Source organism: Scyliorhinus torazame, chromosome 11, assembly GCF_047496885.1.
Source record: "Scyliorhinus torazame isolate Kashiwa2021f chromosome 11, sScyTor2.1, whole genome shotgun sequence".
NCBI classification, from domain to species: Eukaryota; Metazoa; Chordata; class Chondrichthyes; order Carcharhiniformes; family Scyliorhinidae; genus Scyliorhinus; species Scyliorhinus torazame.
Window position 1 is genome coordinate 150,610,304 of NC_092717.1, and position 14,214 is coordinate 150,624,517.

The window sequence follows — 14,214 nt, forward strand, 5'->3', positions numbered from 1 at the left end:
GTGACTAGGGACTTTTCACAGTAACTTCATTGCAGTGTTAATGTTAGCCTACTTGTGACACTAATAAAGATTATTATTTCTCCCCAGTTATGAAGATCCTCCATAAAGTCATTCAAAGGCCCTTATGGTTATGGTTGATCAATCTTGCTTGATTCTTCATGTTTATTCCTGTTAAATTTGCTGATACAATCCATTGTAAGGTTTATGCTATGGTGTTAATTTAATATGTCCATTGAGCTATGATGTGCATCCACTTAATCTCCAACAGCCCCTTTGGTTAATAATTTAATACACTCCTCGTTTTTCTACCTATACAACTATAGTCTACACTTTCTATTACTTTTATCTGCACTACTTACTTCTGTATTTGTTTTACTTTTTAATTCTAATATTCCTTTTTCATCATTTTCTAAAATTACCTCGTAGCTTACTTCCTATTATTTAGTGCACATGACATAGGTGTTTGTATAAGATTTCACTGCAATGATATCTAGGATTACCAGTTGCATAAATCTTTGTACAAAGCTTCATTGGAGAGAGTGAATCCATAATTTATTTACATTTCAGGTGTCTGATTCGACGCTACATGCATTTACGTTTTCTTCCTCCATGTTGGGAGAGGAAGTGCAGCTTCATTTTATTATCCCCAAGTCAAAGGAGCAGCATTTTGTCTTCAGCCAGCAGGGTAAACATCTGGAAAGTATGCGTCTGCCTCTTGTCACAGATAAGGTCAGCAACTTTAGGATGTCCTTAAAACCTTTACTTCGAGCTAAAGTTAATTTGATAAGAGATTAAAAACATTACTGTTGTAAAGGAAAGAAAAGCACTTGCATATACATAGCATCTTTCATGACTTTGGAATGCCCCAAAGCACATTTCAGCCAATTGAGTAATATTAAAGAGTAGCCATTGCTTTAATGTAAGGAAATGTTGCAGCCAATTTGTGTACAGTAAGATCCCAGAAACCAAAGTGTGGTAATAGCCAATTGATACCTTTTTGTAATGTTTGAGAGATAAATGTTGGCCAGAAATCTCCTGTTCTTTGAATAATGCCACACTAGTTTTTATGTCCCCTTGAGAGAAAAGCCTTGGTTTAATGACCCATGCAAAAAGGTGGCACCTTCGCCAGTATAGCATTCTCTTAGTGCTGCACCAAAGTGTCAGCCTGGATTATGTCCTCAAGTCTCGAGTGGAGCTTGACTCCACAACCTGCTGATTGAGAGTTGAGGTTGCTTATCACAAAGCTAAGGCTGACATTGAAAGTTAAAATAAATAACAATTTAGGTGAGAGCTTTTTCACATATAAAGAGTCTGGGAGCCAACGTGGTGTTTTTAATAAGAGACGCATTAGTGGGTATGGGGCCAGACTCGGCTCCAAAAATCCTGGGTGAGGTCTGGTTAGGGGGAAGAGGGTCATCATAGCTGATCAGGGGGTATGGTATGTGATGGTTGCAGGTGTGTTAGAGGGAAAGTCGGTGGTCCTGCTGGACGTGTACTCTCCGAATTGAAACACTATCAGTACCTGATTTGGACACCCACCAATTAATTTTGGGGGTTGATTTGAACAGTGTGTTGGATCTGAAGGTAGACCGTTCCAGACCAAAGTCATTGGACACGGTTGGGAATGGCGAAGGTATTGTCTCCATTTATGGAGGAGATGGGAGAGGCAGATCTATGGCAGTGTACGCAACCAAGAGGTGTTCACATTTTTTTCCTCGGTACACAGTATTTGAGCACTGATTATTTTAGTATGAGTCGGACTCTTCTCGATGGATGAAGAAGGCTGAGTACTCGGCGGTGGTTATTTCTGACCATTCCCTGTACTGGGAGGACCTGGTGTTTGAGCCGGTCGGGAGCATTGCAGGGCATGGCAGTAAGATGTAGGGCTGCTGGCGGACCTGGGGTTTTGCGTAAGGATTTTGAGGGCCACACGATAATATGTAGAGCATAACGATAACGGGATGGTCTTGCCCTCGATTTTGTGGGAGGCGCTGAAAGCGGTAACCCGAGGAGAAATCATAGCGCATAAGGCACATGTGTACTGGGAGGCGAGGGAGGAGCAACAGAAATTGGTGGATGAGATCCTGGGGGTGGATCGTAGAAATGCGAGGGACCAATCCTGGAACTTTTGGCGTGCAGGAAAAAACTGCAAATACACTTTGATATTGCCCATGGCAATTGAGGCGGGCAAAATGAGCAGTGTACTAGTATGGAGAGAAGGCCAGTCGTCTCTTGGCTCCCCAACTAAAGCGGCAGGCGGCGGCCAGGGAGATTATTTAGGTTAGGGATTTGGAGGGCTGGTCTCCGCCCTGGATAAGGTGAATGGGGTGTTTAGGGCCTTTTACAAAACAAAGAACAAACAAATGTACAGCACAGGAACAGGCCCTTCGGCCCTCCAAGCCCGTGCCGACCATGCTGCCCGACTAAACTACAATCTTCTACACTTCCTGGGTCCGTATCCCTCTATTCCCATCCTATTCATGTATTTGTCAAGATGCCCCTTAAATGTCACTATCGTCCCTGCTTCCACCACCTCCTCCGGTAGCGAGTTCCAGGCACCCACTACCCTCTGTGTAAAAAACTTGCCTCGTACATCTACTCTAAACCTTGCCCCTCTCACCTTAAACCTATGCCCCCTAGTAATTGACCCCTCTACCCTGGGGAAAAGCCTCTGACTATCCACTCTGTCTATGCCCCTCATAATTTTGTAGACCTCTATCAGGTCGCCCCTCAACCTCTGTCATTCCAGTGAGAATAAACCGAGTTTATTCAACTGCTCCTCATAGCTAATGCCCGCCATACCTGGCAACATTCTGGTAAATCTCTTCTGCACCCTCTCTAAAGCATCCACATCCTTCTGGTAGTGTGGCGACCAGAATTGAACACTATACTCCAAGTGTGGCCTAACTAAGGTTCTATACAGCTGCAACATGACTTGCCAATTCTTATACTCAATGCCCCGGCCAATGAAGGCAAGCATGCCGTATGCCTTCTTGACTACCTTCTCCACCTGTGTTGCCCCTTTCAGTGACCTGTGGACCTGTACACCTAGATCTCTCTGACTTTCAATACTCTTGAGGGTTCTACCATTCACTGTATATTCCCTACCTGCATTAGACCTTCCAAAATGCATTACCTCACATTTGTCCGGATTAAACTCCATCTGCCATCTCTCCGCCCAAGTCTCCAAACAATCTAAATCCTGCTGTATCCTCTGACAGTCCTCATCGCTATCCGCAATTCCACTAACCTTTGTGTCGTCTGCAAACTTACTAATCAGACCAGTTACATTTTCCTCCAAATCATTTATATATACTACAAACAGCAAAGGTCCCAGCACTGATCCCTGCGGAACACCACTGGTCACAGCCCTCCAATTAGAAAAGCATCCTTCCATTGCTAATCTCTGCCTTCTATGACCTAGCCAGTTCTGTATCCACCTTGCCAGCTCACCCCTGATCCCGTGTGACTTCACCTTTTGTACTAGTCTACCATGAGGGACCTTGTCAAAGGCCTTACTGAAGTCAATATAGACAACATCCACTGCCCTACCTGCATCAATCATCTTTGTGACCTCCTCGAAAAACTCTATCAAGTTAGTGAGACACGACCGCCCCTTCACAAAACCATGCTGCCTCTCACTAATACGTCCATTTGCTTCCAAATGGGAGTAGATCCTGTCTCGAAGAATTCTCTCCAGTAATTTCCCTACCACTGAAGTAAGGCTCATCGGCCTGTAGTTCCCTGGATTATCCTTGCTACCCTTCTTAAACAGAGGAACAACATTGGCTATTCTCCAGTCCTCCGGGAAACGCTATATAGGTCGGAACCTCCGTCAAACAGATGGGGAATGATGGCGTTTCTGGGGTGGTTTGGAGTTTCCCAAGGTGGGGGAGGAATTGTGGGAGGATCTGGAGGCACCGCTGGGTCTGGAGGATATTCAGCTAGCATTGCGATACATGCAGGCAGGAAAGGCACCGGGGCCGGATGGATCTCGGTGGAAATTTATAAGATGATTGCGTATCAGTTGGGTCCTTTGTTGTTGGGTATGTTTAGGGACTCTTTGGTGTGGTGCTCCCTCCCTGAGACGTTGGGGCAGGCATTCACCTCTCTGCTCCTGAAAAAGGATAAGGGGCCCTGGGTCGTATCGCCCGATCTCACTGCTAAATGTAGATGCCAAGTTATTGCCGAGGTGTTAGTTAGCCTTTTAGAGTCCCCAATTTTTTTTTCCAATAAGGGGCAATTTAGCGTGGCCAATCTAACTCACCTGCACATTTTTGGGTTGTGGGGGTGAAATCCACGCAGCATGGGGAGAACATGCAAACTCCACACGGACAGTGACCCAGGGCCGGGATTCGAACCCGGGTCCTCAGCGCCGCAGTCCAGTGCTAACCACTGCGCCACCTGCCGCCCCCGAGATGTTAGCTTTAAGGCTGGAGTCTTGCCTTCTGGGGCTAGTGGGGTAAAACTAGACCGAGTTTATGAAGGGATAGAAAGTGTCATCCAATGTGAATGCGGTTATTGAATGTGGTGCTTACCCCTGCAGCCAGGCCAAAACTAGGGATAATTGTGTCATTGGATATGGGGAAGGCGTTCAACCGGGTTGAGTGGGAGTACCTCATTGCAGTCGTGGAGAGGTTTGAGTTTGGTCCTGGGTTTGTGTCATGGTTACAACTGTTGTATGCGGCCCCATTTGCTAGCCATGAGCTCAGGGTCTTTCCGGTTGCATCGGGGCAGGAGACAGGGATGTCCAATGTCTTCTGTGTTGGTTGCGCTGCCGATTGAGCTGTTGGCCTTGACTTTGAGAGCCTCAAATATGTGGAGTGAACTGTTAGGATGTGGTGGAGCATAGGATATCATTATATGCAGATGATTTGCTGCTGTACGTGTGGGATCCGGGGTCACCTGTGGGGAATATTTTGGGTATTTGGCAGAGATTTGGGTCCTTCTGCGGTTATAAGTTGATTATAGATGAGAGCGAATATTCTGTGTTTGTCGCATTGCGGAGCGGAGCCATATTGGCGAGGTTGCCATTTCGGTTAGCGGGGACTAGTTTTCGATACTTCGGTGTCCAAGTAGCTGGGGATTGCACATGGCTCTGAGGGTTGAACTGCACGAGCTTAGTGAGTAGAGTTAAGACAGACCTACAGAGATAATCTCCCACTATCTTTGGCGGACCGGGTCCAATCGGTTAAGATGAACAACTTGCCAAGATTTCTGTTATTATTTCAGTGCTCCCCAGTGTTCTGCCCGAGTCATTTTTCTAAAGGGCCGAATGGCTTATTTCCTGCTTTATTTGGGCGGGTACGGTTCTGAGGATTTGGAGGGGGTTCTTCAGAGGGAAAGACATTTAGGAGGATTGGCACTACAAAATTTGTTATATTATTACTGGGCAGCCAATACAGAGAAGATGTTGGGGTCTTGCGGGGACCCAGGGGCCCTCTGGGTTCAGGTGGAGTCTAGGTCATGCAGAGGGACAAATTTGGGGGCATTGACAATGGCGTCACACGGTATTCAGTGAACCCAGTGGTGGTGTCAAAGATATGTAGGTAACTCCACCAGCATTTTAAGTGGGGGCAGCCTCAAGGATGGCTCCCATTTGTGCTAACCACCTGTTTGAGCTGGCATCGCTGGATGCCACATTTGCGTCATGGAAAAAGAAGGGGCCAGAGATTGTAAGTGATTTATTCCTGGAAGGGCGGTTTGCCAGCTTGGAGGAATTGAGGGAGAAATTTGGGTTGGCAGGCTCGGGCGTGTTTAGGTACCTCCAGGTGTAGAGCTTTGTGAAGAAGATGTTCCTGGATTTTCCAGTGGTGCCGCCGTCATCCTTATCGGAGGAGATTCTCTCCAGTTCAAGGCCGGAGGAGTGCAGCACGTCTGGCATGTATGAACAGATTGCAGGGGAAGAATTAAGTTGGGTGGAAGAGATAAAGGCTAAATGGATGGAGGAATGGGGCCCAATACTGGAGGAGGAGGTATGGAGTGCTGCGGAGGGTGAATGCCACTTCGTCATGTGCAAGACCTAGCCTGATACAGCGTAAGGTAGTGTTTCAAGTGCACCTAACTAAGGCTAGGACGAGTCGGTTTTTTGACAGGGTGGAAGATAGGTGTGACCGATGTTTGAGAGGGCCTGCTCACCACACACACACACACACATGTTCTGGTCCTGTTCCAAATTGGGGGATCTGAAGTATTGAGCTAGAGCCCTCGGCGGGATTCTCCCATTCGGCGGCAGAGTGTCAATGCCCTCGTGGCTGCTGGGAGTACCGATTCTGGCCCCTACAGGGGGCCAGCACGGCGCTGGAGAGGTTCATGCCGCTCCAGCCTCTCATCTTGACGCGAACTGTGCGCCGCGTCAACCCGCGCATGCGCAGTGGCACCGGTGTCAACGAGGACATGCGCAGTGGCTCGGCGGAGAATCGCGTGCCGGCGGTGTGGCGCGGTTGCGGGGATTCTCCGGCCCGGCGCGGGGCTGGGAGAATCCCGCCCCCTGTCCTTTGTTGGCTATGTTTTGGAGTTTGGGATTTGCGGGAGCTGTGTACTGGTGCAGGGGAGGATATCCATATCTTCGCTTCGTTGGTGGTGCAAAGGCGGATCCTGCTGAGTAGGAGGCTACCAGCATCGTTAGGTGATTTGATGGAATTTTTGCACCTCGAGAAGGTCTATTACACCATGAAGGGTTCGATCGAAGGGTTCTACAGAAGATGCCGGCCGTTAATACTATATATCAGAGAGTTGGCCATTGTTAGCTGTTAAAGGGGGATGGGGGGTGATTATAAAAAGGATGGGGGGGGGGGGGGGGAGGGGTAAATACGCGACGGGGATCTTGCTTCTTGGGCTGAAGGGTCGTTTTTGGGGTTTTGATTGTTGCATCCAGGGTTATTGTTTGTAATTTTGTATAAAACGTTAGAACTTTAATAAAACATTTTTAAAAAGAAAGAAATAACAACTTGTATTTCGAGAGTCTGTCCAAGATTTAGTAATATATCACCCAAAAGTAAGATTAAGATGATATCGTGCCTTTACTTTTTAAATTAGCTATAGCTTTCATTATTTTAAATAAAAAGTCCAAGACAGCACTGTGCGCAGTGGTAAGCACTGCTGCCACACGGCGTTGAGGACCCGCTAAATTGCCCCTTAATTGGAAGAAAATAATTGGGTACTCTAAATTTTTTTTTTACAAACCCCCAAGATTTCTTTACCATGTTTTCTTCTGTGAAAACCAGCTCAGACATGTGAAATTAGAAGTTAGTATTTTTTTTTTTAAATAATTTTTATTAAAGGTTTTCATAAAATATCAATAACAAAATGAGAAAGAAAAAAGAACCCAACAGGGTTAAGTACAAAACACAATCTAAAAAAGCAACCCCCCAAACCCCTCCCCCCCCTTGTACCTAAATAATAAATTAACATTAACACCCCGACTTAAGACAACAGGTGTATACACCCCCTCAGACCCTTCCAGTGTAAATAACATAAACAAAAATACAGTAAACCCCCCCCCGAGCTGCTGCTGCCATTGACCAATGTCTATTGTTCTGCCAGAAAGTCTAAGAACGGTTGCCACCGCCTAAAGAACCCTTGTACCGACCTTCTCAAGGTGAATTTAACCCTTTCCAACTTAATAAACCCCGCCATATCGCTGATCCAGGATTCCACGCTTGGGGGCCTTGTATCTTTCTACTGAAGGAGAATCCTTCGCCGTGCTACCAGGGACGCGAACCCAGAATTCCGGCCTCTTTCGCCTCCTGCACTCCCGGCTCCTCTGCCACCCCAAATATTGCGAGCCCCCAGCCCGGTTTGACCCTGGATCCTACCACCCTCGACACCGTCCTTGCTACGCCCTTCCAAAATTCCTCCAGCGCTGGGCATGCCCAGAACATATGGGTGTGATTTGCTGGGCTCCCTGAGCACCTAACACACCTCTCCTCACCCCCAAAGAACCTGCTCATCCTTGTCCCGGTCATGTGTGCCCTGTGCAGCACCTTAAACTGTATGAGGTTGAGCCTCACGCATGAAGAGGAAGAGTTCACCCTCCCTAGGGCATCTGCCCACGTCCCCTCTTCGATCTCCTCTCCCAACTCCTCCTTCCACTTACCTTTCAACTCCACCACCGAGGCCTCCTCCTCCTCCTGCATCACCTGGTAAGTTTCCAAGATCTTCCCCACTCCCACCCACCCCCCCGAGAGCACCCTGTCCTGTACTGTGTGTGGCAGTAGCCGTGGGAATTCCACCACCTGCCGTCTGGTAAATGCCCTTACCTGTAAGTACCTGAAGGTGTTCCCCGGGGGGAGCCCGTACTTCTCCTCCAAGAAGTTAGTATTTATATTGCAGTACTATTTCTGTCACTCTACTTTGAATTCTTTCTCATGCATCCATGTCCTTTTAAGTTAGGGAGCATGAAAATTGTACAGTATTCTAAATTTAGCCTTACATAGTATTAAACTTGCACTTAGAATTTTGGCGTGTAATCACATTACTAGGATTTGTTCTCAAGTTTTGTCTCTTTTGATAACTGCCGCACATTGATACGTTTAGTGAGCGCTTCTTAATAGTGGAGTTATTCATTATGACTTGAAGCATATATTGTTTTTCTAACCGCACTAAATGCTGAAGACAAATAAATGACGGCTTATAAGAAGTCAAAGTATTTTAACCTAAGGCAATCCCCTACCAGACTGATTCCTGGGATGGTATGAGGAGAGATTGGGTTGACTAGGCATGCATTTACTGAAGTTCAGAAGAATGAGAGGGGATCTCATTGAAACATGTAAAATTTTGACAGGGCTGGACAGACTGGATACAGGAATTATGTTTTCCGCAGGCTGGGGCGTCTAGAAAGGGGTCACAATCTCATGATATGGGGCAGGCAGCACAGTAGCACAAGTGGCTAGCACTGTGGCTTCACAGCGCCAGGGTCCCAGGTTCGATTCCCCGCTGGGCCACTGTCTATGAGGAGTCTGCACGTTCTCCCCATGTCTGCGTGGGTTTCCTCCGGGTGCTCCAGTTTCCTCCCACAGTCCAAAGACGTGCAGGTTAGGTGGATTGGTCATGCTAAATTGCCCTTAGTGTCCAAAAAAAAGGTTAGATGGGGTTATCGGGTTATGGGGATAGGATGGAAGTGAGGGCTTAAATGGGTCGGTGCAGACTCGATGGGCCAAATGGCCTCCTTCTGCACTGTATGTTCTATGTTCTAGGCCATTTAGGATAGATAGATTTATAGACACTAAATGCGCCAAGAGGTATGGGGAGAGTGTGGGAGAATGGCGTTAAGATAGAGGATCAACTATGATCACATTGAATGGCAGAGCAGGCTCGATGGGCCAGATGGCCTACTCCTACTCCAATTTTCTATGTCTCTTATCTCAGCATCTTGTTTAGCCTGCAGCTAACTCTCCCAGGTTTGGTACAAAGTCACATCATGGTGCATGGGGAGTATGGGCTGGAATGTGAAAGTGAACCTTATCATAGAACTTGAGAAAAAGATGAGGGGCGTCATTCTCCGCCGGCGGGAGTCTCCGTTTTGCCGGCGCCCGGGGGTTTCCCGACGGCGTGGGGCTGCCCCACAATGGGAAACCCCATTGACCGGCCGGTGTAACGGAGCATCCCGCCGGCGGGTCGGGGCAGAAATGTGGCGGGGCGGGATGGAGAATTTCGCTCGAAGTTTAACTCCCAAAAGGAGACAGGTTTCGCTCAAGTAGGATATAACAATTGATCCTGTTATATATGGTGCTAAACCACCTAGCACCAGCTCATTCACTTCTGGTTTTAACAGAGGTGAGATTGAGATTAGGCAGCCAACCTGCCCACAGGAGGCAGGTATTTAATTATTATAATATGGCTACATGCCTCAGTATTCTCCTCCATTTTAGATTTAACTCTGGCCAACTGAGTTTCTTGGGCCTTGGAAAAACTGGCAACTAAAGGGAGACGAGGACTGCTGGATTCAGCAGGTAAGTGCTTTTACAGCACTGCTTGTGGGTCAGGTGGAGCAGGAGTGTTTCCCTGGCCAAGCAAGTAAATCTGCTTCTCATTCCCCTCTCTCCCCTGGTGTTTGGACTCCTCTCTTCGCTGATTGGACCCCCACCCATATCCCAACTGATCCGATTTGCATCAAAACCACAATGTACCTCGAAGCTGCCCATCCTGATCGCCCTCTGCCCCCATGATCAATCTCTCCCCCCTCTGTGCTCCCTACTGCTGCTTCCAATCTCCCTCTAACGATTCCTCATTCCGGTTTCCGCTGACCTGATCCACATCACAATACAGCTTCCAGTCTCCCGCGACACTGGCCTCTGATCTCCCTGCCCTACCCTTTGATTTCTTTACTCCCTGTCTTTCCCTCATCTTGCTTACTTGGCTGAAGCCTAGTACAAAATCCTATCTCACCGGCAGCTAGTCAGCCTCTCCATGGTTGATGTGTCCTGGAAATGGAGAGAAGTAATGCTAACCATTTCCTTCCACTAAATTTGGCAATAACTGAGAGAATTTATTCTTTTGGGTTTTACCTCCCTGGATATCAGGGCCAAAGTATATGGAGCATTGGTGCAACAGCAAAGTAACTATGTTGTCTCTAAATTGCCTTAATAAGTATAAGCAACTTGCCAATTTCAAATGCATAATATTGGGAAATTTATATTATGCATGGGTTATTCTAATGTGACTGAATTACTACAACTTAGCATTGTTTTCAATAATTTTTTTGACAGAATCCAAAATCAGTGAAGAGCCCTATCTTTACACCTACAACAGGGCGACACGAGCATGGGCTTCTGAACCTCTACCATGCAATAGAGGGCGCAAACCACCTCCATATCCTTGTGGTTAAAGAGTTTGAAATGCCCCTCTATCGGAAATACTGGCCCAACCACATTATGTTGGTATTACCAGGCATGTTCAATGATGCAGGGGTGGGTAAGTAAATCCTGCGTACGTTGTAGTGAGCAGTAGGTATTGCACAAGATTACTGAATGACATATCATGAGAGTAAATTTGCACATGTTTTTTCTACGCAATTTCATTCATATATTTCCCTCACTTAAGTTAGACCTTCAGCTATCAAATTCGACAAGTATTTCATGAGTGTCTGTTATATGGGAGAGGGTGGAGTTTTCCTCCCCGCAAAGAATTTTATAGTAAACCACCGTTAACAAATGTGATACTAAATATCTAAACATGAAAATATTTATGATATTTTTGCATTCAGCGTGTAAATTCTTAATTTGTTATTCTCTATATACCTCAGGATGATCCACTGCCAAATTAAAAAGAATAGTAGAGGTAGTGCTCCTTTGAGAGCTTTTTCCTTGTAAAACCTACATGAATCTCTCCTTTCTCTCCTATTGCCTCCATTCTTTTTACTGACCGTGGCAAGATCTCACTGCTGCTCCCCATGAAAATAAATTCCTTTGTGTTCTTTCCTTTTTCGTGGTTGGGTTCAAATCAAGCAGCAGCATGTTTTGTTGTGATGTTGCAGCCGTCCACATAGATCATTTGTGTTTTTGTTATCTTTCTAACTGCAAAATCTCAAGAGATTATACAATTTATCATGACCTTTTTCAGAAAGCATGAGGAAAAATAAGTAATGGAAAACAGAAATTCCCCAAAGATAAGATGACAGGAAATAGTGAGATTGGGCCTTCAGATTCCCCAGCCAAATCCAAGAGTAGCACAAAACCCTGGGGTTGTTTGTCCGATAGGCCAAGGCTACACTGTATAAGATTTCAGAATCAAACCGAGATTGGAACATAAAATACAGAAGGGTTAATCGCACTCCAAAGGCTATATATTTGGGTGGGGCAGAGGTTGGGACTACTTTCAGGTCTCAAATCCTCCCTGGGGTTTGGAGATAGGGGGGGGTGGTTTGGTAGGAGGCTGACACTCATTGAAATTTACACAGGGGTGCCTCCTTAGTTGGTATGGAGACAGGTTCTGAATTTAATTAAGGATAACAGGAGGGCTCTCGAACCTGAAGACCAAATCGGAAGCCTTCCAGCTTGAAAGGGAGCAGTAGGCTTCAAAGGGAGGTATCTCAGACTAAAGGGACGATCCTTTAAAACAGAGATGAGGAGGAATTTCTTCAGCCAGAGGGTGGTGAATCTGTGAAACTCTTTGCCGCAGAAGGCTGTGGAGGCCAAATCACTGAGTGTCTTTAAGACAGAGAAAGATAGGTTCTTGATTAATAAGGGGGTTATGGGGAGAAGGCAGGAGAATGGGAATGAGAAAAATATCAGCCATGATTGAATGGCAGAGCAGACTCGAAGGGCCGGGTGGCCTAATTCTGCTTCTATGTCTTATGGTAAGGCCATCACTCTGGTGGTTATCCTCTATGGGTCGGAGGGCCTCTGGCTGTGACTGTGGCTGTCTCTGCACACAAACTGTGGCCTCTCTGCTGCTAGAACAAGGAAGCCACATTGAAAAGTAGGCCCTTCATGGGGCAGAGCAGTTACCTGTTGTGTGCAGGACTAATTTTCAGCCCTCCCTGCCTTTGATCCAGCCACAAATCTAGTCCCGGAAAGTATCTTATTCCAGCCTGAACTCAAAATGGTCCTTTTTGTGAGGCAATGAAGCACCAAAGCCATCTCCTTAAGTTTTCTATGAATGGAACACTGTCCAATTTTTCCCAAGCCCAACTCACCAAAGAATTTATCCTTTAGTTGAAGGATAAACTTTAATCATAGGGTGAAGATTTACTAAACTAAAGGCAATCATATCCTGTGAATTTGGAATGAGAGAAGTGTACAGCTACATCTTTTCAAATTATGGCTGTCATTTAGTTTTCCATTTAATATCACACTTTGAACCAATAGGAAAGTAAATCTTATTCAGTACTCTTTTTCTGTAATTTTCCAGAACATTGAATGATCCATTGTATAACCTTTTGACCTCTTCAGGTGCTGCCCACTTTCTAATCAAAGAACTTTCATATCACAACTTGGAATTGGAACGAAACCGCCAAGAAGAGATAGGGGTCAAACGACAGTGCATCTGGCCATTTATACTTGTCATAGATGACTCTTGTGTCCTTTGGAATGTTCACAATGTAACAGAATCAAGCAGGTAAGAAAGGAAAAAACAGCACCGTTTTGTTGGTGTAGAAGATTTTTTTTGAGACTGGCTTGTTTCCTCATGTTTCTGCCACTGTCCCTCATTCTGAAGTGACAGAGTACCATAGAATTTGTAGGAGTGACATCCACACTGATGTTCTCATTCCCTTGCTGGTTAATATTTATCTCCTCTCTAGTTAACACAGTTAGGACTGGGAATAATTAAAAATAAAAATTTAGGTGAGCAGTTAGGCTCATTTAAATATGTTGGTGCCGGATACTCCCAAGGCTTGGAAACGAATGCCCACGCTGGGAGACCTTGCCATGGCCCCGTTGAGCACTGGATCACACAAACATGGACCAGGTTTATGGCACCTAGAGAGGTCTCCCAGGCCATCGAAGACCCCCAGATGGTCGGGCTCTGGGCAGAGTGGTACCCTTGTACTCCCACTGGCACCTTGGCACTGCCAGGATGGATGGGGCAGTGCCAGGCTGGCAGTACCCGGGTGCCAGTTTGCCCATGCACCCCTGAGCATAGGGCCCAGCGGTGCACTGCCTTTATTAGGTGGGGTGAGGGGGGCTTGAGAATCCCCTAACAAGTAAGTTGGGGGATTGGGGGGGTCCGGATGCTGCGGTGGGGTCTCAAGAGATTGGGCGGTATATAAAAATGATGCACTGATCTCTTCTTTAGCTTTACTGACGAACTAAAGAATGGCCTTGACGGGATGTTCTTCGCCAAGCCAAAGAAAAGAGTCTCCTTTGAAAGCGCCGCTAAACACGCCTAAAAAGTGACGCTTATTTTTCCCGTTAAATCGTACCCAGTGCCTTTATTTGACACTGAGCCACATAAGAAGATAGTAAGGACTTTTAAGGAGCAACTTAGCAGAAGAAAGAAAGTTTTAGTGAAGGAATTCCAGAAGTCAGGGCATTGACAGTTGAAGCCATGGCCACCAATAATGGATCAAAATGAAGCCTCTGTCCCAACATCTAAAGATAAACCTTTACTGCATCAATTTTGATAGCTTTGTTTCCTAACACCAACACAAAAGATATTATCAAGCTGTTGCTAAATTTAGGAAGTTCTGGGGGTGGGCATGTAGCACAGTGGTTAGCACTGCTGCCTACAGTGCTGAGGATCCGGGTTCGAATCTCGGCCCTGGGTCAGTGT

The 14,214-nt window shown here is 46.3% G+C and overlaps 1 protein-coding gene across 4 annotated transcripts in view; it reads left to right on the forward strand.

Annotated features, from left to right (window-relative positions):
* greb1l (GREB1 like retinoic acid receptor coactivator) overlaps window positions 1-14,214 on the forward strand; it is a 417,126-nt gene that overhangs the window by 370,241 nt on the left and 32,671 nt on the right. For all 4 annotated transcript variants that reach the window (XM_072467885.1, XM_072467884.1, XM_072467887.1 and 1 more), the window contains 3 exons: window positions 568-729; window positions 10,710-10,914; window positions 12,894-13,059. In XM_072467885.1, coding sequence (XP_072323986.1) covers window positions 568-729; window positions 10,710-10,914; window positions 12,894-13,059 — 533 coding nt within the window. The remainder of the gene's footprint in view (window positions 1-567; window positions 730-10,709; window positions 10,915-12,893; window positions 13,060-14,214) is intronic.